Genomic DNA, 24,400 nt, shown 5'->3' with positions numbered 1-24,400 from the left:
ATGTGCCGACGGGCGGTCACGAAGTCACGCCATGAGGAAGGCAGCTTTTCCAGAATGGCATTCACTAGAAAATTATCTGGAAGGATGCAGTTGTACTGGACTAAGTCCCTGACTATGAGCTGAAGCTCCTGTAACTGCTCCATCACAGACCTTCCCTCAGACATTTTATAGTTGAGGAAATTTTCTGTTGTGAATGACTCATTGCCATTATCCACCTCTGAGAACTTGTTCTCTAGCTCTTCCCAGAGATCCTTGGCCGAAGTGAATCCCGAATACACATCAAACAGACGATTCGACAGAATGTTCAGCAGACGAGACAGGCAGGCTTGATTTGCGTCTTCCCATTTAGCCTTTTCCGCATCAGCGATGGCCTTTACTGTCGCATCAGCATCTGCTGGCGCAGTCTCAGGGAGAGCACTCGTCACGACCCAAAACAACTTCAGGTCGGTTAGCCACATCCTAGTCTTTATCTGCCATCGTTTAAAACATGTGCCGTCGAAAGCGTCAGGTTTAATGACGTCCGAGTGAGCGGCCATTACTCTCAGTTTTCTGGATTGTTGTTTCAAATTACGTTTTAGCAACTTTTCGAATGAATTGATTCTGAATGTATAAGAATGTATAAAAACATAACTGACAACATATTTCATATAGGTAAACATGAGCATTTCAAAAGCATATATGAAAACACATAAGCTACTCATGAATACAAATGAATCAAGACTGTCAGTGAAGCAATATAACTCATGAACATATATTGAAACAAAGTCATGGCTCTCAGAGCGAGTTGCCGACTTAACGGCCATCAACACATACTAAGATGTTACCGATTAGTGTATCAAATCTCCTCTAAAGCTAGGCCAAGCTACACAAGTCTATGATCAAGAGAACTCTTCTGGAAAGCACAGTACCCGTCGGTAAACAGAGAATGACAGCCGAACACAGAACACACCAGGGCGCCCAAACCATCAAGATCAGACAATATCAAATACAGCCGACTACAACTGATCAGAGCAGAATGCCACAAAGTGACACCAGATCAAGGGTAACATACAAAGGGCGCCCAAGCCAACCGAACCAGACAGCACCAAAGCTTTCCAGAGTTCTCTTTTCAACACAGAACCACTGAGCAGAGGGTGGCAAAGCCACACCACAGTGGACACAGAGACTAATAACAGGATTTCAGCTAGATCAATAACCGGCAACTACAGCCCAGCAAAAGAGCTCAAATGATACACTAATCGCACTTAGCTCGCATTCATCACAGAGCAGAATATTGCCAATTCTAGCATGCATATACAGAGTATATAAATATGAATCAAAATTGCACGCTAGAATGTAAAGATAGGATTGGAACGGGCTTACTGTCCGGGAGGATGAAGATGGCAAGGCACGCAAATGCGCTGACCCAGAAAACTGAGATTCCCCCTCTATGCCGAGGTCAACTGGGAATTGCTTTCGGAGATACAATGCCACAAAGCCGGCTGTGAGGCACACCACAACCAACTCGCAAGAAGCAGAGAAACCACAACAGCCGAAGTCCAATCACCGGGCCAAGGTGGATCCGCCGAACACTGCAAGCAATGGCGTGCTCGAAGGCACAACCCAGAAAATACCAATCACCACACCACAGATCTCCTCGCACACACGCGTAGCCAGTCACCGAATCAGCCGAGCACCAAACAAGCAGAAGGTGCGGCTCCAAAAATCCCGCACGAGGCCGGCGACTCAGAGCCGACGGGAACTCACCCAGCGGAGAGCTCAACCGGGTCGGTCTACGCCACCGGAGAAAGCCGGAACAGCCTCGCGCAAGAAGAAACGGAGAGAGAGCTGAAGATCAGAGCAAGAGGGAAAAACTCGCAGAAGGAAAAGCTTCGGGGATTAAGAACAGGTGAGAGCCCCTGCCTTTTAGAGAGAGGAAGAAGCACGGCCGCCACCCCATCACGCCTCAACGGTGCGCCGAAATCGCTGGGCGACCAACGGAGAAGCCGAGAAGGGCGGAGCCCCCTCCCAGCACGCCTCTGTGGCGGCTGCTCTCCAGCACACGCGCAGCCAGGCACCCTATTAGGGCAGGCAGCTGGCCGGGTGGGCTGCTCGGCTTTTGGGCCTTGAAGCGGCCCATTCGGTTAGGCCAATTCCTCCTTTTTTTTTCTTTTTTCTTTTTCAAGGAATTTTACTCAATTCAAATTTGACTCCAACTCAAATTCGAATTTTAAAAGAAAAACCTCTTCAAATTCCAACAAGGATAACATATGGATGTTTTTAACTTTTACGATTTTTTATAATAATAACTAGCAAATGGCCCTACAGCAGAAGCATCCTGTCTCTTTTCTGCTCGCATTGTTGCACACTTGCAGCCTTTGCTTCCGTTGACACGCTTTCTTAGGGGCCTTGGTCTCCCTTCCTCGCACCAATGAAAAAGGGGCTGAGAAAGAGCACATCGGTGTTAATCGCCGAGACCAAGAGGAGGAAAACGAAATAATTGTGAGGGAAACGGGGAAAGGTAGGAGAGGGAGAGGAAGGCAGGAAACGTTCTTTGAGATCTAGCCATGGCGAGATTGCTCCTCTTACAGCAGCGCCTGGGCACCGCCATTGTACTGTTCGCCGGCTTCTCCTCTCTGTCTCCTTTGGCAGGTCAGTGCTTCTCCTGGCGCTTCAATCCTGTCGAAAATATGGTGGAATGTTTGGTCTTCTGGTTTTGGGGACCTAGTCTGTCTTGATTACTTCCGTTTTCTTGTTCAAGTTTCAATTTTTTAGCTTTTGTTTCTTGCTGTCTATTTATTTTGATAAGACGAGGGTTTGTGGCATCATGGTTCATGGAGAAAACTTTGTTTTTCCTTGTTTGATTTCCATTCAGAGTGTTTCCTTCGAAATGCGAACAGTTTCCCTTGTCGACAGACCTAAATACCGTCATTTCAGCTGGCACGCATTTCACTCCATTCCTTTATTTTTGTTATAAATAGTACTCCATAATTTCTTGGTTCATACTCCCTCCATTTTAAAGCGCGGTTTGACCCGATACGGTGTCCAAAACCAAACTTTGACCAGTAGTTTCTCTCGAGTAATATTATTTGTAGCAAGAAAAGTATAATCATAGCAAACTACTTTCAAATGCGATCTAGTGGTACTATTTTTGTAACACAAAACCTACCCATTACTAGGCTAATTGTTAGTAAAGATTTTAAAGTTTGAATCTTGAAATGCGAGCACGCCTTATAAAAAGAAGTAGAGGGAGTACGATGAAATTTTAATGAATCGAGGAATAAGAATCTGAAGCTAATACCGCAGGCGCCGAGTTTTGATTCTTTTTTTAACTATGTACTAGTGTGGCTGCGGTAGAGTTTTGTTTACTGTTCCATTATGAGCCAACCCAAAGATTAATCCCACCAGGACGCCAATATCACCGTCTCTAAAAAGATTCTGAAACTTAATTTCCTTTGTGGCGTTCAAGCAGCAATTAGTTGTGCAAACAAGTGCATCCTTCGCTCAGCGGCATATACTAATCTGAACATTACGACATCAGAAAGCTAATTTGATGCCAAGAGGACAAAATGGGCTATTTCTTATGTCCTCTGAATCCTGGTTTATTTAGGAGAAAATATTGCACTGGTGTTCTAGCAATCTAGCCTATGTCTTTTAAGATCTCTTCATCGGTGGAAGCATCATAAGAAAGATTGCACAAAGTTATGTCGCATAAAGTTGACAGTTTGTTCGTAACGGAATGAAATGGTAACTTTGGTGCTTGTCGTAAATAAACTATGCAAAAGTGAAAGATGGTTCTTACATTGTCATCCAGAGGCCCATGCAGATTGTTTCAGTGTTTCCCCCATTTTTCCTTTTGAATTCCAGAAGATAGTGTTGGTATTGGCATGTTTAGTTTTCTCTAGTAACATGTAAATCTTAATCCTTTCTGTGCCAGTTCTCACCTTTTCTATTGTAGAAATCAGTCTAGTTGCCGGTATTTATATTAGAACTTGATGCACACAAATTGCAGAATGGCCCTAATATTTTAATTTTTATATATGACTAATGGCTGAATGTGTATTTTCTTATATTTGAACTTCACTCTGAAGGCCCCAGGCCAGGATACACTCGCGGAGTTGCCCATGAGGTCAAACCTCCTACTAGGTTCATTTCTCTGGATGGGAAGGAGAACCACTCAAGCTCATGGCAGGTTGTTTCACTTTTTTCTACTTTCAGGTTCTGTAATTCTCATGACGAACAAAATGTACTGCGCATATGATCCGTGTCAAAGCTGGACAATGCGATATCATATGGCTAGGTTATTGAACAGTGAACTCTTGGTTTCTTTTTGCAGTGACATGGAACGTGACGTGTACATATTCACAATTTGTTGCATTGACATGGAACATGTTGCGTTTCGCTCTCATCGTTTTACAATGAAACGATAGTTAACTGCCCAAAATGTTCATGGGGCTGCCAGAGTGACATAACCAGGCCGGGGAGTTGCGCTGTGACACCGGCCCAGCCCAACTCTTGATTTCGGCCCAGACGCGCAATGCCACCGGCCCGCACCCGCGCCCTCCCGCTGACCAGTGGGCCCCACCTGTCGGCACCTTCTTCTCCGCCGCGCCGCCCCCGTGCCGAATCCGCGCTACCTCGCAACCGCCGCCCTCCGGATTCGCCGGCACGCCCGCCTTCGCGCCCGCGCCTGCGCAACGGACGCGCTCGCCTTCGCCTATATAGCCCTGCAGTGCGCCGTCGCCCCGCCTTCTCAACGCACCGAGAAAGCCCGAGCTCCATAGCCACCGCCGCCGAGCTCACCGAGCCAATCCTCCGCGCCGAGCCGTCCCCGTCGCGTCTGAGCTCGCCGCCAGCATCGCCGGAGCGTGGGGAGCCCATTTCGCCGCTCGCCGAAGCTTCTCCGCCGTCGGAACCGTGCTCGCACCGATCGCCGGTAAGCCTTGCCGCCCTTCGCCGTGGTCAGCCACCTCCTCCCCTCCTCGCGGTCGATTGATGCCTCCTCTGTCTTCGCATGCCTCCCAGGAAGCTGTCCCGACCGCCGATTGAGCCGCCCCATCACCGCAGCAGCGTTTTCACCGAGCTCCGACCGCCACCGTGAACCATTACCATCGCCAACCGACGCCAAGACCTCCCAGGCCGACGACAAGCCCTCGGTGAGATTCCCCGTGCTCTCCCCGTCCTTTTGCGCCGTTCCCCGTAGAGTTTGGTAGCCCGTAACGCGATCTAGGGTGTCTCCGACGAGGTTCCGGTGAAGTCCGAGGCGACGCCGCCGTCTTGCATCGCCGCCGGCCTATTTGCCCTCCCCGATCGATCTCGGCCGTCAGATCCGATATGAACACCCCAGATTAGAAGGCCCCGTACCCCTTCACTAGCCATTCAGATTGTGCCACGTGTTCCCTTAATCCAGTCAGCAGCCGAGCCACGTCAGCGCGCCACGTGGGCATTCCTGTCCTACGTGGCAGAGCCATGTCAGCCCTGGAGCCCAGTCAGCCGCCCCGTCAGCCAGTGACGTCAGCTTTGCGCATTAAATAGGGTTTAAAGTATAAAAATAAATCAATTTATTCTCTAAAATTAGGGAAACTTGCAGATAGACCCTTAGGCTTCACTGTTTTCACAAAAAAGCCCTTAGATAGTTCTGGTTAATTGCAATTAAGCCCCTACAACTTTCTGTTTTTACAATTTAGTCCCTGTAATCTTTCAGAAAAGCCCCTGTAGAGTAGAACTAGTGTAACTTTTTCATACGAACTCCGATTTAGGTGATTTTTGCGCTCCTGAGATCGTAGCAGCATGTACTTTCCTTTAATAGCCTTTTTAGAGTTAATTTCTCCTGTTTGGTGTGATGTATTTAGCTGTTTTGTTATTGCTTTCCGGTGTGTGCTTCGGCTTTAGGAGACGAGCAGAGTGTCAGCGTTCAGGACCAAGTGTTTGAAGATTTCGAGCAGCCTACTTACGAAGGCAAGTGTCCTTGATCACCTTGATTCCACTATAGGTCATTATAGTTTTACTTTTCCTTAGTTTCATACTTGTCTAATTATGAAATCCCATGAGTAGGGTTTACTAGAATTTGTGTGACCATTCCTTGTAGCCTCTTTTGGGTCTTGGGACATGTAAATGGTAGTCATGCTAGTGCAGTCAGGGATTAGAATAATTATGAATTGTGACTAATGCCTATGAAACAAGTACTTGGGGAATGATAATCTAGTAGTAACTTGAATTAGGGATCCCAACTGGATGGCTAGTATGTGGTGGAGCTACACAGCAGGGTTTGTGTACGTTCTTGTGTGGGATCCTAAGGACCGGTTCTTGGAGCCTGTAACCTAGCATAACAGCACAATCATGAGGCCTATATGGGTACGGCCTGGCTAAGTAATTAGTGTTCTTCACATTCTGTACGCACCAATGGTTGATTCAGTGGCACAAGAGGGGGCCTCTGCAGTGGATGGAATCCCTGTTAGTGGTGAAACCTCAGTGGGTGCTTATAGATGTGGAGGTACTTTGTAACAGCCTTGTAGTGAGACCCCGGCCATACACCCCGGAAGTGTAAGGCAAAACGGGAATCACAACTCATGGGTAAAGTGTGCAAACTCTGCAGAGTAAATAAACTGATCGATCAGCCGTGCTCACGGTCAAGAGCGGCTTGGACTTCTTCATGATTAGATGAGAATCTTAAGGGTTGATTTGGGTAGTCGGGTGGTGGCACTCCCGATGAGTCGGTAGCCGGATATGGGATATCTGGTGAGTTTGGTAGTCGGATGGTATCCGATGAGCTATGTTCTTTAATTGCTGGAATATAAACCTAGTAAATAGGTTGCTAGGTTGTTTGAGTCTGGTTTAGTTGAGCATAGTTGCAGTAATCCTCAAGTCAACTTTTCCTTATCAATAGCCTGCATGTCATATTTTCCCCCACTTGCTGAGTACTCTACGTACTCACGCTTGCCTTCTCCCTACTTTCGGATGCTGCTCAGAAGGTGAAGTCTTCGAGGATGTCTCGGACGATGGTGCTGAATTCTAGAATGAAGGAGGCGTCGATTGAAGGCCATATCCTAGGCTGGTGTTTCCCCCGGATAACACCTGTGGATGGATGGGAGCTCCGTTGCCGTTTGAAGATTTATTAGTATTTTCTTTCAGACCTTCGGGTCCTTTTGTAAGGAATGTTTACGTTATTTAAGACACAGTTTATGTTATCACTAATGATGTCGCTGCATGTATGAAAAATTTGATTCTGACATACATGTGGAATATATCTGGTTGTTTCCTTTAAAACCGGGTGTGACATGCGCGGAATAAGTGCTATCACTTCATAAAGTCTCTTAGACACCATACACATTTTACACTTTCTTTTAACCTTTTGTATGTATTCACTACATCTGTAGGGGTAATTCACCTTATTTGGCTTCTGTCGTGAATGGACCTGGCAAGAGCAGCTTGGCTCCTCTAGTACAATGCACACCGCATATGTGCCCAATAAGAGTGCATTGGCATGTTAAGCTCAACTAGAGGGAATACTGGAGGGTGAAGATCACGGTTACGAATTGAAATTACCGGATGAACTACTCGCGGTGGAAATTAGTAGTTCAACATCCAAATTTCGACAAGTCACTACTATTTTCAGCTTCAACTACAGGTCTCTGAACCCCTATGGAGTAATAAGTTACTATTTGTTGCATCCTCTGACCATGTTTGACAATTTGCATATATAATGTTTTAACTAATGACTAGTATTTTGCCGCAGATGATACTGGAATGCTGTGGGGTATCAAGTACTACAATGACCTGCTCACGGTGGCTGGGCCCGATGGAAATGTGCAATCCGAGCTTATGTTCCAGAAGGACCTGTCGACGTTCACTTTTGAGAAAGGCTGGGCCTTTCCAAGGCGGATATACTTCAATGGTGACAACTTCTCCACCGGATGCATACCCATGGTTACCTAACTCTACCCCTGGACTGAAGACATCATCCCTTGTTCTGCCTGTCGCCATTTGGACAACATTGGCGTTCTTGTGGCTTCATATGTAGTGGCTATTGAAGGATTAGCTAATCTTTAGGTAACTCTCGAAACTAGTGATCGTATTGCGCATCCGGCTGTTGACACATCCCGAGTTTCTTGCAAGTTTAGGCTGTAATCTTGCATGCAACTCTGTTTCTTGTCTGCTTTAGTTAGGTTGTGAGCCTGCAAGCTGGCTGTAGACTCACATTTTGTATATTCTAGTAGTTCTGAAGGTTGATTAGGGCAGCCCCAACACCATCTCCCAAGAGAAATCTTTTGTATCTGACTGAGCATTTGACATATTTTCCTGTCTTGTATCGAAGTTGATTAATATAATTTGAACATAGTATCTACATTTTGTATACAGAATGAAAATCATAGAAAAACGTGTGCTCTATAAATCACTGCTCAGACTGGTCTAATGGTAATTGGAGACTCAAAAGGTGTCAAGATATCTACCAGCCTGATTTCCTTGTACATGGAGATCTGACCTCCAACTGCAAAGTTACACACATGACAGGATTCTCTGACCTTGACAACCAAAATGCCCCTGTCTACTCTGCTCCCTGGCCATGTGATGGAAAACAAGAAGGGAAAAGCAAGAAGGAAAAGCCTTCATCGATCATGCCACCAGGAGCAGCACCAGCAGGAACGCTGAGGCGGCGGCGGCGGCTATCATCCGGGAATGCGGCGTGGGGACGGGCGCGGAGTTGGGCAGGTAGGGGTAGGAGTCCGGCGGCGGCATCTTGCACTCGTCGCCGTTGAAGTAAATCTTGCGCGGGAAGGCCCAGCCCTGCCTGAAGGTGAAGGTGCTGGCGTCCTTGCGCATGAGCACCTCCGACTGCACGTTGCCGAACGGGCCGGCCTCCATGAGCAGGTCGTTGTAGAGCTTGAGCCCGTAGAACATGCCCGTGTCATCTGGAAAATTATACTATTAGTTTCAGATGATCAAGTTTAGCAAAAAGACCGCGGTGCAATCTGATCACGCTGAAGCATCGCAACGAAGCACTCACTGATGCTGCCGTATGGGAGGAGGGGCTTGTACTGGAAGCTGAACACCTCGGTGACGTTGTCGAGGTTGGGGTGCTGCGCGACGAGCGTCCACTGCGTGTAGTTCATGCGGTAGTTGAAGTTGGTGATGGCGATCTTGGCGCGCCAGTAGTCCTTGTAGTTGAGCTTCACGTGCCAGTGCACGCGGATGGGGCACATGTGCGCCGTGCACTGCAGCAGCGCCGCGCCGTCCTTGCGCGGCGTGTTCACTCCCGGCGACAGCGCTCGCTTCGAGTCCCCCATGATGCAGCCGCCGGGGGCGTGGCCGCCGTGGCCGCACCCGCACGCGCACTTGGCGCACGGCACGATGGTGCTGTTGTAGAAGGAAGAGAAGGAGACGCAGCAGGACGGGTACTTGGACGCCAGCTGCTGCGAGTAGGTGCAGGTCACGGTCCACGTCATGAGCGCCTGCGTCTTGCGGCGGCGGTCGGCGGTGAAGTAGACGGTGGACGGCACGATCCTGGCGGGGCCGCAGGTGTACCCGGGCCCGGGCCCCATGAGGGTGAAGTTGGTGGGCAGCTTGACCGTCTTGTTGGTGGTGCCGGCGAGTCCGACGGACACCTGGAACGCCGAGACCGAGCCGGCTGAGTCCTGGCCGTAGGCGGAGACGACGCCGGCCTTGCAGCAGTTAGCGATCTGCTGATTGTAGGGGACGCCGGGGAGGAGGTCGACGATGGCCGGGGTGCGCTTGCAGCAGTGCGGGATGCCCCCCTTGAACTTTGAGCAGTCGCCCTGCTCCGTCGCCTGCGCGCCCACGATGGACCAGATCACCTCCTTCTTCGCCCACGACCAACCCAGCGTCCAACCCGGCGCCATGATGTGGCGGTACATCTGGTAGTTGTTCATCGCAACCATCGCCTGCACGCACCGGCGCCATTGGTAAGCAACAATTCTTGCTTATTGCTTATGATTTCCACGCGAATTAACAAGTCATTGATGAACTCACCACGTATCCGTCGGGCGTCCAGGAGATGACATCCCACTTGATGGTAATGTTGCCGTTCGGATCGAGGGGATCATATGCCACTGCAAGTGCAAACGAGGATGAAAACAATGGCGATCGAGTAAGAAAACAAGTGCAAACGAGGAAGAAAACATAAGGTTTGCATCAAAACAAGAGCAAATTGCCAATGTAAATAACGGCATCAATTAACCTGCAACAGAGCAGGTGACTGCAAGGATCAGAGCCACCAGTGCGGAGGAATTGCGGAGCCCCATCCTTGAATTGGCCTCTGCAAGAACAACACTCTGACGCTGCAAGCACAAGCCCCTCGAGGAAGAGGCAGGCAATTAAAAGCATTGGCCAAGAAGGAGGAGGAGATGATGCCATCGAGATGGCACATCACACCACACCACGGCCGGCCGGCTCGATCAGCTGGCCAGGCCGTGCCGACGCCGGTTGGTTGAGTTGCGTAACGAGGACTCGATTTGAAATCGCATGCATGACGGAGAAGGTGATGGCTCCGCGCCACCTCCTCTGAATCCGATCGGTGAGCTCTGAATGAATTTCCATTGTGTTCTCGCGCATTGCTCTCCGCTGAAGCAACCGTGGTTGGTGAGTGATGCAGGGAAGAAAGGGACGCGAGCGATCTGGATCCCCGATAGCGGGATTAGCCATTGCAACGGTCCCTTACTAGTATCTTGGTGTGTCCCTGACTAGTATCTTGGTACGCTCGAACACTTACACAATTGGGATCTTTAAAGGCGTCAGGTGAGAAGATGCTGTTCCTTTTGGTTGCGATGTTTGATCATGCATGCACAGCTGCTTAGGAGGAAGATGCACCGATGATTAAGCTATCCATCTTGATTCTCTATTTTTCTCTCTACCATGCTGTGTTGGAGACTAATGTATGTTCGTACGTAGATTTTTTGATGTTACAGGGTCGCAGCACAGTATGTTGTTTACTTGTTTTTTTGCTGGGCCGGCCAAAATTTTGTTGAGGTTAAGAGAGTAACAAGGAGAATAGACAGAGCAGCACAGAAGATCACGGATAGGATGCCATCGAGTAGGTTAGGATGGACTTTCTTGGTACTATCATTGCTTTCTTTTTCTTTTTTTTTTGAGATGCTAGTATCTGTGTTGATCCGCTTGAAGTGTTGCGACCCTTCTGCGACTCGATAAAGAATATCACGCGGCGAATAGAAGACCAAGCGAAAAAGGGGCACACAAAATTGATAGTTCTCTTTAAATATGATAGTACTACTTCCTCCGTTTCGTATACCTAGACGGCTCGATACTTACGTATTATTTAATACAATTGTATCAAACTTGTACTCATCAGATAAATCAATACTCCCCTATCCATCTATGTAAAACATATTTTAAAATAAAAAATCATCAAAAAATAAATTTTGAGATTCAATTTCTCTTACGATAGGTTGTCAATTGTTACAAAATTAACATAATATTAAACCATTTGAAATATAAATCTATTGGTACAACTTTTATAAACTAAATATTTACATAATTTAACTAATTATTAGTTAAATATTGATTTTTTTGAATTTTTTAAATAAAAATACACCTTACATAAATGGACCTAATGCAAACAAGAATAATCGAATTAAGTTTAATGTTTGTGCCTCCTAGTTATGCAGACCAGACAAACATCATAAACAGTATACCATAACATCACAATTGGTGCCTAATATGATACAAGGAAAAATCAAATGTGTAGATAAGTGAATATACATTCCTGGGTCTAGGGATGCAAGTTTTTGATTTTTTGCGTCATTAGATAGACCTAAAACTCATTTAATTGAACTAAAGATTCAACTCCACCTAATTAACTTAAAAAATGAACTAAGTAATCATCTAAAACTAATCATTAGGTACCCATTTGTATCCCTATCTAGACCTCATTTAGAACACGAAAAATGATTTGTTTGCTGCCAAGTTCCTCCATGCTAAACATGCATGGTCCAAATTCATTCGTAGTGCAATGAAATCTCTGCTGCACCATTTTGTATTTTAATTTTGAATGAATACATGGTATAAAATCTGTCCAAATGCATTATGAGTGACATAGACAAAGGGTGCATGTCCACCTAAGTGCACAAAAACCCATTAAAATTAAAACTTACAAAACTCAAGTTGTAAGGTCGCAGATGCAGAAGACCTTAGGTTTTAATGGCTTGCTGCAAATGGCACTAATATGGGTTTTCACAAAAAAAAAGTATGTTCGTTTAACCATGTTTGAGTATTTTTCAACTCGTAGCCTGTTTCTTCTTAATATGCAATGTTACCTAATTCCTCCTAAGTCATTGTATTTTTTTTCTTTTTCTTTTAAATATCTTGGCTAGCATTTGGTTCCCCCTAAACCACTCTATCTTTTGGCTATCGTCAGCCTTTCCACGTTGACATGGAGAACAACACTACTCAACCACCAAGATTGCAAGGTTGGTCGGCATGTCACATCGGAGGAACATGATAGTGTAATGTGTTTTATAACTATAAAGCTTAGGTTTATGAGCCAGAAACCTTTTCTCCAACTAAAACTTATGTTTTTTTCTGAACTTTTACTGGAGTATTAGTGCTAAGCTTCTTGGGATAAAGCTTCTTGACATCCTAAAACATATTGCACTGTTTTACAAATAATTCTTTGGCTCCCATTAGGATAGAGGAATTCACTTAAAACATAATTTTTGGTGTCTGAATGAACACATTTCCCTTCTAGACAAGGAGTCTTTGGAACACACTTTTCAGATAGAGGATTTGGATAAGACAATCTAATCTATGAAGGTTAATTCGGTACCTGGTCCTAATGGGTTCAATGTCACCTTTTTTCACAAATTCCGGCACACTATCAAGCGTGAGATGTATGCCATGCTGAAAGACTTCAATGATAGTAATTTGGATATCAAGAGACTTAACTCTAAGGTTATAACTCTGATTTCAAAAACAAAGAAGACCAACAATATCAAGCAATATAGACACATATGCCTTCTAAATATAGACTACAAATGCTTAAACAAGATGATGGATGAGACTGGTCGCAGGCAGGGTGATTGATGAGTGTCAATCGACCTTTATCAAAGGGAGGAATATTTTAGAAGCAGTGATCGTTGTACATGAAACCCTAAACGAGCTTAGGCGCTCTAAGAAGCAGGGATTCCTTCTCAAAATTGACTTTGAAAAGGCTTACGACAAGGTGAGATGAGATTTTCTCAGGGAAGCCATGATTGCAAAAGGCTTCCCTGAGAGATGGACAAATTGGGTTATGCAGACCGTTCAAGGTGGATAGGATTGCATTAATGTGAATGGCCAAAGGGGCCCATACTTCAGAACCTTTCAAGGCCTATGACAAGGAGACCCCTTCTCTCCAATCTTATTCAATATTGTGGTAGAGGTTTTGGAGTCTATGATGAATAAGGCTAGGGATAGAAGCCTTGTTTCAGGACTGATGGGGCATCTTATCCTAGGGGGACTACTCATGTGCAGTATGCTGATGATACAGTGATTATGACAGATTGTTCAGAGGCTACCATTTTGAACTTGAAGATCATCTTATACTACTTCGAATGGTTGTCAGATCTCAAAATCAATTTTCACAAAAACGAGGCTTTTGTTTTTGGGGTAAACCAAGCTACTAAAGAGAAATGTGCCAACATGCTTAATTACAAGTTAAGGGTCTTGCCTATCAAGTATCTGGGAACCCCAATTGATAATGAGTGTTTGGTTGGCCGCTTTTGACCCTTTGGTGCAAAAATTACAGAAGAGACTGAACCCTTGAAAGAGAAAAACATATCCTCAGAGAGAAGGCTTATATTGACCAACACTTACTTGAGTAGTCTCTCCGTGTACAATATGGGCTTTTACCTTCTGCATGCTGGAACACCCGATAGGATGGACAGGATATGCTACAAATTTTTCTGGAGAGGGGCCCATGATACATTCCGAAGAGGCCCAACCTCCACTTAAATTTGCTCGAATGCTCATGTATTTTTATCATAATATAATAATCTACATAATTAGTCACTAAAACCTAGCAAAACAAGTTCTGAACCTATTCTCGAGCTTTGGTCAACCTCAATCTTCGGGTTGATAAGGACGACACTAAAGCACACACGACAAGAGATAAAGTTAATGTGCGGTCAGGATCGTATGGCGGAGTACACGTATTAACATCGAAACGTTTGCTTAAGGTATAAGCAAGGCGGCAAGTCACGTTTTGAGAAGCGTGCAGGCGGTTTCGTGGTTTGGTCTCAAAACCATGGGAGGATTGGAGGAGTACGTGGCACCATCATGAAGCTTGCGTCGAGATGAAATTAAGTCGTGAAGACGCCGCAACCGTCTAATGAATGGAGAAGAAAATGGATCAAAATGCTCTCGATGGTAGGCAGAAGTGTACTACAAGAAAGAGCTATTTTGGGAAAAAGCTAGGCCTATAAATAGAGGGGTAGGGTTATAAGAGAGTTTGAACCATCTAGCCCCCTTGTGCCACCCATTTGAGAGTTTAGAGCTAAGATTTTATAGTAGAGAAGGATGAGTGCATAGCCTATGTAATATGTGAGTTTTGAGAGATAAATCTTTGTAATCCGTCTAAAATAGGGCTGACCTCTTTGACTAATGAAGTTTATGTTTTTGCATATGCTTGAATTCCCCTCCTTTTATTTTGCCTCTATTGGTTTCCTTACAAGTTTCTAAGTTTTTCGGTTTTCAGTTTTGATTTTCATTTTGGTTTTTGGGCTGAAATTTCAACACCTTGTGAGATCATTCTTGTTTTTATAGACATAAAATTCGCATACACACGCTTATGTGATGAGATCTTGAATTCCTTACCTTTAGATAATCAACTTGGAGAGTTTCGTTGCTTGATGTTCTTCTTTTCTTGTTTCTTTGCAAGTTGTGATGTTTCGAGTGTTAAGACATATGGATTGATTTTAAATAAAACATATGGTTCATATACCATCCGTGGAGTCGTGTTACCTCGATTTTCTTTTGTTAAAACTTCTCTCTATTTTTGCTTTCACTTGAGTTTTGAGGTGCGTTAGGTGATCTAAATAGAAAAAAGTCATCGATTTTGTAAGAAATTTGTTGAGACGACTATTCACCATACTCTAATCGTCAATCTTGTTCCTACATAAAATCTTGCAGAATGAGTAAACATTGTACCCTTATCAAGTGCAGATATCCACAAGCAAGTGCCCCTAATCGAAGTACCCACAAGTACTGTGCAGATATGATCTACAGTTGTATTTATCTTCGTGATAGCTACACTATGACAATTGAATTAACATAGTTCTGGGATCTTTATATCTCGACTCTTATTTCGAAGGTAAGGCCGCAATCCCTCAGTCAACTAGAGTCTTACTACATTGCCTGCTACTTATCATATGTGTAACCCCATGCTTAACACCGAAAACACCCACATGTGTAAAAGGTGGACATCCGAAATTTGAGTTGGGTCATGCTTTCACCATGGGAGGAAATCTATACCGCTCGCGCGGTAACACCAAATTACCATTCGCTTTAAACGTGGTGCTCCTACGTAAACATTCATCCATCTATGTTTTCACTTACGGATCCAGAGCTGAGGATTAACAGGCTTAACTTTTTTTTCTTTTTCTTTTTCAATTTTTTTTACTGAACCTCTCCTTTTCTTCTTCTTCTTTTTGACTTATGACAATCTGTTCTATGTTTGGTTTATCTACACCTGCACTATCGATACTTGTCAAGCGCATAGTGTCTCAATGCGCTTCGTCTAGTGGGTGTGAGAGAAATTTGAGTATATTTGCATTTATCCACATGAAAGATCGCAATCGGTTAAGCTACAAGAAGCTCTATATATTGGTATATGTAAACTACAATATGAGAATACATAATAATTTAGATGTAGACATCAGGTCAACTATTGATAATGATCCATTTTAACAACCTATGGAGCTCACATTGAATGAGAAGAACAATTCGCTCCGGGACTAGATGGAGAGCGGTAGATCAAATGCTGCCCAGAGCTTGATGAGGAGGACACGGACAGTGACATACCCCTGCCAACTCATCCAGTTACAGATATAGTGAACCCAACGGATTTGCAATGGCAGACTGGGGAACATACACTAGCATAGTGGGCTACTAAAATAGTAGGTGACACACACGGGAAAGAGGAAGAAGCAAATTGTGCATCCAAAGAAGAGCAAGAAGATTAAGGTTAAGGGCAAAAGACAAGTGCCAAGTGATGTGAGAATGAATAGTGTCTCAAAGAGCCAATTCGAGCTGTTACTGAACCTCGATTCAGTCAATTTTCTCTTCAAATTACAAATTTGACGGAACAAATTTTGAACAAAATCTTACCGAATTTTGAGCGATTCACGATAACAACGAATTTTCAATTACCACTAGAGACCACTTTACATGCCTCAAATGATATCGTGAACCTTAACTAAGTACTAATGAGAAACTTTGAATTGCTAATGGATGTTACTGGATTGAGCCCATATACATATCATAACTGTTACGAAAAAGACTACGATTCAGATTAGAATTAGATACTAGGGCATCTTCAACGAGATAGCTGTTATATTTTATTTCTTAAAAAAATTATTCTTAATTATTCATACCTCACCATACTCAAAATTATCTTTTATTTCATCTCTTTTAAAAACTAGTATATAAGGCTCTATTTATATACTATAATAATAAAAGCTAGCTATCTAAGGTCATCTTGGAGGTTTTCATTGCTACAGTATCCCCGGGAAACATTGTACCACTCGAATTATCTCCTCAACAGACGTGGTATCTAGTGCTACAGTATTAAGGAGAGAGAATATGATACTCCAAATTCGCCGAAACACTGCAGCAAATGTAACACTGTTTATAGAGGTTGAATGTGGGTCCGGAAAGAGGAGAAGAGTAGTAGAAGATAGGAAATAAGATAGTTGTTGGAGATAGAAAAAATAAATAGTACTATAATAATATTAAAAAATATTATAATAATATTATAAAGAATAAATTTTTAGAGTATTTATTAGAGTTGGCTAAGATATTCAGAACTACCAATAGTAGCTACAGACTGGACCGTTCAATTCAATTCTGCCTGCAAGCAACGCAGGAGCACACCTGCTGCACGGAATGACCTGTTCCATTCTGCCAACCGTGTTCCCATCGGTCATTTCAACAAACAACAACCTGACGAAACCGGACCCTTGGCCACCAAACAAACAAACCACCTTGGAAGCGATACCAAACAAGTCTATGGTCAAGCTTAAAAAAAAAATAGTGTTCGGTGAGAAGCTGAGTGATTCTATTTATATATTTGAAAATAAAATAAATTTATTTATATAAAGATATTTGTTTAGTGGGTGAAATAAAATGAGTCTATTTTAATATCTCAGATCCATTATCAGTATCACGTTCTAAATGGGACGATGTTTTCCACCATTTTTTAAACAACTTCATCCCTTTTTCATATAAACAACTTAAATACAAAATAAATCTGCTCCATCCTACAACCATGTACTAACCCGATTTCTCCGTTCACTTGGAACATCATCAAACATGCATGCAGCTGCCCCAAACGGACGCTGAAATCGGGACACGTTTCATTTCCGTTTTCTCTGAGTCAATCAATACCTGCAGAGGCTTGTGCGTACGTCGAAATTTAGCAGTGCAAATGTTTTCTGCTAGCTTTAGTACCTTGCCAAATCTGCACGGCCTTCTTGGTTTCAATTAGGAAGTGTTTTGTTTCTGCAATTGAGCTGCAATCTACACTCTCTGTTCTGTATAATATAAAGTTGTGTGACAAAGCTAACCTCCTCTCTCTCTCGCCGATGATTGATTAGTCCAAAGAGGACGGAGTCCTTGAGGAATCCTGAACTTTTTCTGTTCTCTTTCTCCCTCTCTCTCTGTGCATTTCCGGAGAACCAATCAGCCAGATGGGCGGCACCTTTACAGCGGTGCCCGCACTTGTGGCGCCGCTCTTCGTCTTCTTGCTTGGCCTCTTGGGGGCGGCAACTGCCAATGTAAGCGGCCGTCAAGAACCGATCGGTTCTCTCCTTTCTCCCTCGATTCTGTGGTTACCTCTGCAGAGATTTGAGCCTTGGCGTTTGCTGAGTTCAGGTGGGCGAGTCCTGCTCCACGAGCGCGGACTGCGGCGCGGGGCAGTGGTGCTTCGACTGCAAGCCGGAGCTCTCCGGCTCTCACTGCGTGCGCTCCGCCGCCACCAACCCCTTCCAGCTCATCGTAAGCCGCAGTTTGCTTCGTTTCTTTTTGTGTTCTGCTAGAAAAAAGGATTAGCACTGGTCTTGTCTTGTTTGTTTGGCCTAGCATTCTGAGTTCGTATTATTATGATTTCTTGGCTGTCCAGATCTGCCCTCAGTTGCAAATTAAGCACTGAGCAGTTCCGAAGAATGTAGTTTACCAGCAAAAGAGGTCAACTCATCTCGAGAACACGATGAACAAATACAGTTAGGATATTAGTACAATTCTGTTTTTTTATGAGTTTGTGAGAGTCTATTGGTGACCAACTCTTAGTATACATACTGATCTCCTATGTAGTTTTCACTTGTCAGATGCATGCTCTGCGTCAAAACTTGTACATTTTCGGCAACAAATAGACATTTCATTATTAGAGACATTTATTTGCTTCCTGAATTCCTTTTATTTCCAAGAGAGTACTTCTCCATTAATCCTGCAGCCAGTCGATTCCATTGTCAAGATGACTGAATTTTCATTAAAAATTCCGAAAAGCATCTTTTGGACTGATTCCCCTAAAGTTACATCCTGAATGAATTTTGCTTTGGATTTGTTGTATCTCAGAACGGCTCACTGCCATTCAACAAGTATGCCTACCTCACAACGCACAATTCGTATGCGATTGTCGGGGAGCCTTCACACACCGGAATTCCACGCATCACCTTCGACAACCAGGAGGATACTGTCACTGATCAGTTAAATGTACCTTCTGATTCTTCCACTATTTAACATGTCCTATTGTGCATCTTTCCACCAGGAATTCTCATTCTGATCACAGTAGCAATGATATGCAGAACGGCGTTCGGGCACTGATGCTCGACACATATGACTTCAAAGGAGATGTATGGTTGTGTCATTCAAGTGGAGGGAAATGCAACGATTTCACTGCATTTGTAAGTGTGCTGAACATTTCCAATTCCTTTAAAAACCTCAACCGAAGGGGGTTCATATTACAGTGTATTACAGTACTTTGGGTGATTGTAGGAACCGGCACTGGACACATTCAAGGAAATTGAGGCATTTCTTTCAGCCAATCCCTCTGAAATCGTCACAATAATCCTGGAAGACTACGTTCACACACCAAATGGACTTACAAACGTGTTCAACGTCTCTGGCCTACTGAAGTACTGGTTCCCGTGTCGAAAATGCCGCAGAACAGTCAGGACTGGCCTCTTGTCAGCGACATGGTCGCAAGCAACCAGCGTCTCCTGGTGTTCACCTCAATCATCTCAAAACAGAGTACTGAAGGAATTGCTTACCAGTGGAACTTCATGGTTGAGAACAATTGTAAGGCATCAAATTCCCCCCCAAAAAATGTAAATTACAGTTAACTGCACTAGTGTACCTAACATTATTCATTTGATCTCAGATGGTGATGATGGAATGGACGCTGGGAAATGCTCCAACCGTGCTGAATCTGCGCCTCTCAACGACAAGACCAAATCGCTGGTCCTCATGAACTACTTTCCGTCAGTCCCTGTGAAGCTGACAGCGTGTCTGCAGCATTCCCAGAGTCTTACTGACATGGTGAATACATGCTATGGTGCCTCGGGGAATCGATGGGCTAATTTTTTGGCTGTCGATTACTACAAGGTACTGAGCATATGACATTCCATAGAGCTTAACAAACAATATTTCGACTATCATTTCCAGAAATCTTGTAGCAGCTCAACATCTCACTTTATTTGAAAGCTATGAAAATTTATCTCTGATTTTGAATGGAAGCACTGTCCAGTCCAGCTCCAGCATTTCCAGAATAACTACAGGACAAGGCTGACATTATTTTGAAGTGAATTATTCCAGCGAAGCGATGGAGGGGGCGTTTTCCAGGCCACGGACATGCTGAATGGTCGGCTGTTGTGTGGGTGCCAGGACGTCAAGGCATGCTCGGTGAGACATGACATAGTGCTTCTTCCTTTGATCTGGATGCACATGCATTGTTCTTGATATGGTGATAAATATAGTAACCATGACATGAGTTCACCCATTCTTTTGTCCATTTGCAGAAAGGGTCTGGTGTAATATGCTCGTCATGAATTCTGAAGAAAATAGGTGATTTGTTTGGAATGGTACATATATACAGTCATACAGAGTACAGACATACAACAACTTGGCATGGTCATGATGAGGCGCCTTATGCTTGAGCTTGTTGCTGTTGTACAGCCTCATTTGTGGTTGGCCAATTAAGTCTCAACTCTGAAGAATTTGTTGCGCGGTGGAGATGTATTGATTTTAGATATAAATTGAAAGTAGATTACCTAAGACTGAGTGATGCAACGATACAATTTTGAACGTATCAAAACCTGTCCCTTTTGGAGCCCTAGTTCTAGTGGAATATATTCAAATGAGACTTGTCGTCACTTATGTTCTTTGAAACTGATCTGAAACTTCCTGGAAACTCATTTCTGAAACTATTTGAAACATTGGAACAGTAGGTTGTTTCATTTCTGAAACAAAACGACGAGTTCCATTTCGTAAAATGGGAGCTCATTTTCTGAAACTTCAAGTTTCGAATTTGAAAAGAGTTGGAGTTTCTGTTTTGATTATGAAACATACTTTGTAGGAGCTTTTTCCAATGCAATTGAGAAACTAAGTTGAAATGTGTCTTGGTTTATCTTGTGTAATTAGTGATTGATGTTTGTGTGGTTTTTGTTGGTTAGCATATACTTGGTTATATACTGCATTGTTGATTTTGTCTAACCAAAGTTGAAAAAAATTGGAGTTTGTATCGGTGTCTCGGTGCAAAAAGTTTACACTCACCGGATAATCCGATGTGAGGGTTTTTGACCTCACCGAATAGTTCGGTGTATGGTAGATGTGAGCATAATGGCTTTTCAACGCAGATGCAGAGATAAATTCATTCACCGGAAGGTCTGGTGTGGGTGAGAGTGAGCACCGGACTATTTTTTTTCTAGAGAAGTGTGCAAATATGAAAGTCTGGTGCGGTAGTCTCACCGGATGGTTCGGTGTGTGCACGGGTGATCATAGAAGGTTTCATCGGACAAAGATTTCCATAGAGTTTGAAAAACTAAGTTCCAGTGAAGATGTACTTACCGAATGGTCCGGTGATGGACGTGTGAACACCAGAGAGTAGCATTAGAGCTTTTTAGTTCTAAGGCAAATGTTGAGGTGTTCACAGAATTGTCCGGTATTGCGATTTTGTGATCACCGGACTAATTTTTTTTCAGAGAGGAATGCAAACCGGGTTACAGTAGAGTTGTACTCACCGGATGGTCCGGTGTTGCACAGGTGTGAACGACGGACCATCCGGTGTTCACTTTTTTGTTACGTCTGATCTTTTTCATCTTGATTTCGATTTGGACTAACATGTGATGTTATATGGTTCTCGAGATTCATGTTTGTTGGTCTCGTGGTGTGCAAGTGATGGATACAACTTGGCGATCGACGGGTGATCGGGGCTAAGCGGGGTACTTGGTGCAGGACGATCAAGAATGCCAGATCAAGTTAAGGATGATCTTAACGGTACACGTGGAGGTCAAGCAAGAAAAGAGATGAAGGTTGATGAAGGCAATGTGTTGACAAAGTCAAGCGAACGGGATGCCGGTGCAAGTGACAAGGTGGTCCGAGGGATCGAAAAGTGGGAGAGACTTGTCAGCGATCAAGATCGCAAGACAGCGGACACGCATCAATATCGGAAGACTTGCTTGAGGTCAAAGCAAGCAGCTGTGAGTCACGCCTTAAGAAGCGTGCGACTCGGTTTTCAGGTTTGGCCACAAAACCGCGGGCGGATGGAGTGCACGTGTCATCATCACGAAGCTTGCGTCGAGACGAAGCTATGTCGTGAAGGCGCCACGATCGTCCGATGGATGAAGGAGAAAATAGACCAAAATGCTTCCGGTGGTAGGTAGAAATGTATTATAAGAGATGGGTATTTTGGAAACAATCAAGAAAACTTTGGGATCAAGTTTTCTAGGGTATAAATAGAGGGATTGGCTTGTTGAAAAATCACCCCTTTGAGCTATCCATATGAGAGCTTTGTATTAGTGTTTTAGAGGAGATAGATGAGTGTTTAGCCTTTGTAATATGTGAGACTTTTGAGAGATAAATTTTTGTAATCCGTCTAAAATAGAGTTGATCTTTTTGAGTAATGAAATTTAGGTTTTTGCATATGCTTGAATTCCCTTTCTTCTAGTTTTCTTCTATTGGTTCTTTTGCAAGTTCTTGGTGTTTTGTTGTTGATTTTTGTTTTTTTATCGTAATTTTAACACCTTGAGATGTTAATTTTCTAGATGCTACAGGTATAAAATTCACATACACATGCATATGCGACGGGGTCTTAAATTTCTTTACCTCTAGACTATTATCTTGGATAGTTTCCTTGTTAGAGTGATCTTATCTTTGTTTCGTTCATCTTTAAAGTTATGAGTTTTATACATAAAGACACATGAAATAGTTTTAAATTGAACATATAGTTCATATTCCATCCGTAAAGTCACATTGCCTCGAAACTTTCTATCTCTTTGATTATTTTGCTTTCGCTCAAGCTTTGAAGTGCATTGAGTGAATAAAAATAAAAGATGATCATCTATTTCACAAGAAATTATTGAAGCGTCTATTCACTTCTCTTTTAGTTGCCACTTTCGGTTTTACAATTGGTATCATAGCTGATTTGATTACTTGTTGATCTTAATTGATTTTGTGATCCGTAGATGATATAGAGAGAAGTGGGAAGATTTTGCTGTTTGATTCACATAATGTAATTAATGTGAGAACCCATGTATTATTTGGACAAAACAAAAAGAATGACACGTCGTTGCCAATCGGGAATACTCACCACTATCATTACCGGATTTCGAGACTTTGCCGTGTGCCTAGGGCACACGGCGAAGGCCTAAAAATACTCGACAACATGTTTGCCGAGTGTAACACTCGGCATACCACTGTCGGCATACACAGTGCCGGCAAACAGATGTTTGCCGAGTGTTTTATATCGCGCACTCGGTAAACATATTTGCCGAGAGCCAAATACGGCACTCGGCAAAAAAAAGTGACCGAACGGTGCCAAGGCGTTGACGGCCTCTTTGCCGAGTGTCTCAGGGATACACTCGGCAAACACGAGGACACTTTGCCGAGTGTCCGTGGTATACACTCGGCAAAGTGAGCACAGAATAGCGCCCAAATAGCACAGTTTGGCGACATGTGCCACGCTTTGCCGAGTGTATCCCATGGACACTCGGCAAAGTGGCATAAAAAATGCCAGATTGAACAGCCTTGTGACACGTGTCCGTTTTGCCGAGTGTTGCACTCGGCATAGCCTTGTTTGCCGAGTGTAACACTCGGCAAACTGTTATTTAGCAGATCGCCAATTGATCCATACCAGATTCAAAACTGTCACTGCAATTCAAAACAATATATATATATTTCACAGATTACCACCTTCACATAAACATCGCATATTACGCAAACATCACATAAAGCATCGCATAAACATCGCATATTACACAAACATCACATAAAGCGTCGCATAAACATCGCATATTACACAAATATCACATAAAGCGTCGCATAAAGGATATGCATACTTGGTTTGGCACCAGTAAGATTTCAAAGATTGCTAACTGAACGGTGATCTACTATCTAGTGAAGGTGTGTTGGTTCCGACAAAAAATCCTGACAGAACATATATTGTTAACCACCCAGACGATTTTTCCCACACGCCATCAAAATTTTAGAGCCTTGGATCAAACAGTGCATCTACTCGATCAAACTCAGCTCCTCCCTCCCTCCCTCTGCCTACAGCGGATTATTCAGCAAAAGCCCTCAAAACCAATATAGTCTAACCTACCTACAGCGGATTTTTCAGTAAACTTATGAAATGGCTCGTTCTGAACATCAATCTGTACGCAGAATCCTCACGAAGAGACAGCGGATTTTTCTGTAAACTCATGAAATGGGTCGTTTTTGGTTGTTACCTTGCTCTTCTTCTCCTTTCTTCTGTTGTCTGCTCCTGTTCAGGATCGACCCTGCTCCCGATTGGCTGGCCAGCAGCAGCCGAGAGCACGGCTACAGGACGGCTGCGGAAGAGAGGGCCGGGCGTCGGAGGGGGGCGGCGCGGGGTGGTGCTGGCCGGCGCGGCGTCGGGCAGCGCGTGGCAGCCGCGGCGGAGGGCCGCAGGGGCAGCGTGGCGGAGGGCCGCGGCGGAGGGCCAGCGTGGCGGCGAAACCGG

General features: G+C 44.1%; 2 protein-coding genes and 1 pseudogene across 2 annotated transcripts; 2 read left to right on the top strand and 1 right to left on the bottom strand.

The window, feature by feature from the left end:
• Positions 1–2,373: 2,373 nt before the first annotated feature.
• On the top strand, positions 2,374–4,308 carry LOC133912696 (COBRA-like protein 2). Its single transcript, XM_062355555.1, has 2 exons — positions 2,374–2,631; positions 4,071–4,308. Exons 1-2 carry the CDS (start codon positions 2,547–2,549, stop codon positions 4,238–4,240), a joined length of 255 nt encoding a protein of 84 aa, XP_062211539.1. The 5' UTR covers positions 2,374–2,546; the 3' UTR covers positions 4,241–4,308.
• A 4,031-nt stretch (positions 4,309–8,339) lies between these two features.
• LOC133912695 (COBRA-like protein 5) lies at positions 8,340–10,476 on the bottom strand. The gene is made up of 4 exons (XM_062355554.1): positions 10,175–10,476; positions 9,967–10,046; positions 8,984–9,878; positions 8,340–8,888 (listed from the first exon to the last, which is right to left on the bottom strand). The coding sequence occupies exons 1-4, from the start codon at positions 10,236–10,238 to the stop codon at positions 8,593–8,595; spliced, it is 1,335 nt and encodes a 444-aa protein (XP_062211538.1). The 5' UTR covers positions 10,239–10,476; the 3' UTR covers positions 8,340–8,592.
• A 7,014-nt stretch (positions 10,477–17,490) lies between these two features.
• LOC133912694 (PI-PLC X domain-containing protein At5g67130-like) lies at positions 17,491–21,210 on the top strand (annotated as a pseudogene).
• The last annotated feature ends 3,190 nt before the right edge of the window (positions 21,211–24,400 follow it).

The sequence above is a fragment of the Phragmites australis genome, chromosome 3, assembly GCF_958298935.1.
Source record: "Phragmites australis chromosome 3, lpPhrAust1.1, whole genome shotgun sequence".
NCBI classification, from domain to species: Eukaryota; Viridiplantae; Streptophyta; class Magnoliopsida; order Poales; family Poaceae; genus Phragmites; species Phragmites australis.
The sequence above is the reverse complement of the archived record's forward strand: the minus strand, read 5'-3'. Positions and strand labels throughout refer to the sequence as shown.

Excerpts from the sequence above, each read along its gene's own strand:
- LOC133912696 (XM_062355555.1), top strand. The coding sequence starts at position 2,547 with ATGGCGAGATTGCTCCTCTTACAGCAGCGCCTGGGCACCGCCATTGTA. Across the intron at positions 2,632-4,070 it reads CTCTCTGTCTCCTTTGGCAG|GCCCCAGGCCAGGATACACT; the intron begins GTCAGTGCTTCT and ends TTCACTCTGAAG.
- LOC133912695 (XM_062355554.1), bottom strand. The coding sequence starts at position 10,238 with ATGGGGCTCCGCAATTCCTCCGCACTGGTGGCTCTGATCCTTGCAGTC. Across the intron at positions 10,047-10,174 it reads AGTCACCTGCTCTGTTGCAG|TGGCATATGATCCCCTCGAT; the intron begins GTTAATTGATGC and ends TTGCACTTGCAG. Across the intron at positions 9,879-9,966 it reads GGACGCCCGACGGATACGTG|GCGATGGTTGCGATGAACAA; the intron begins GTGAGTTCATCA and ends CGGTGCGTGCAG.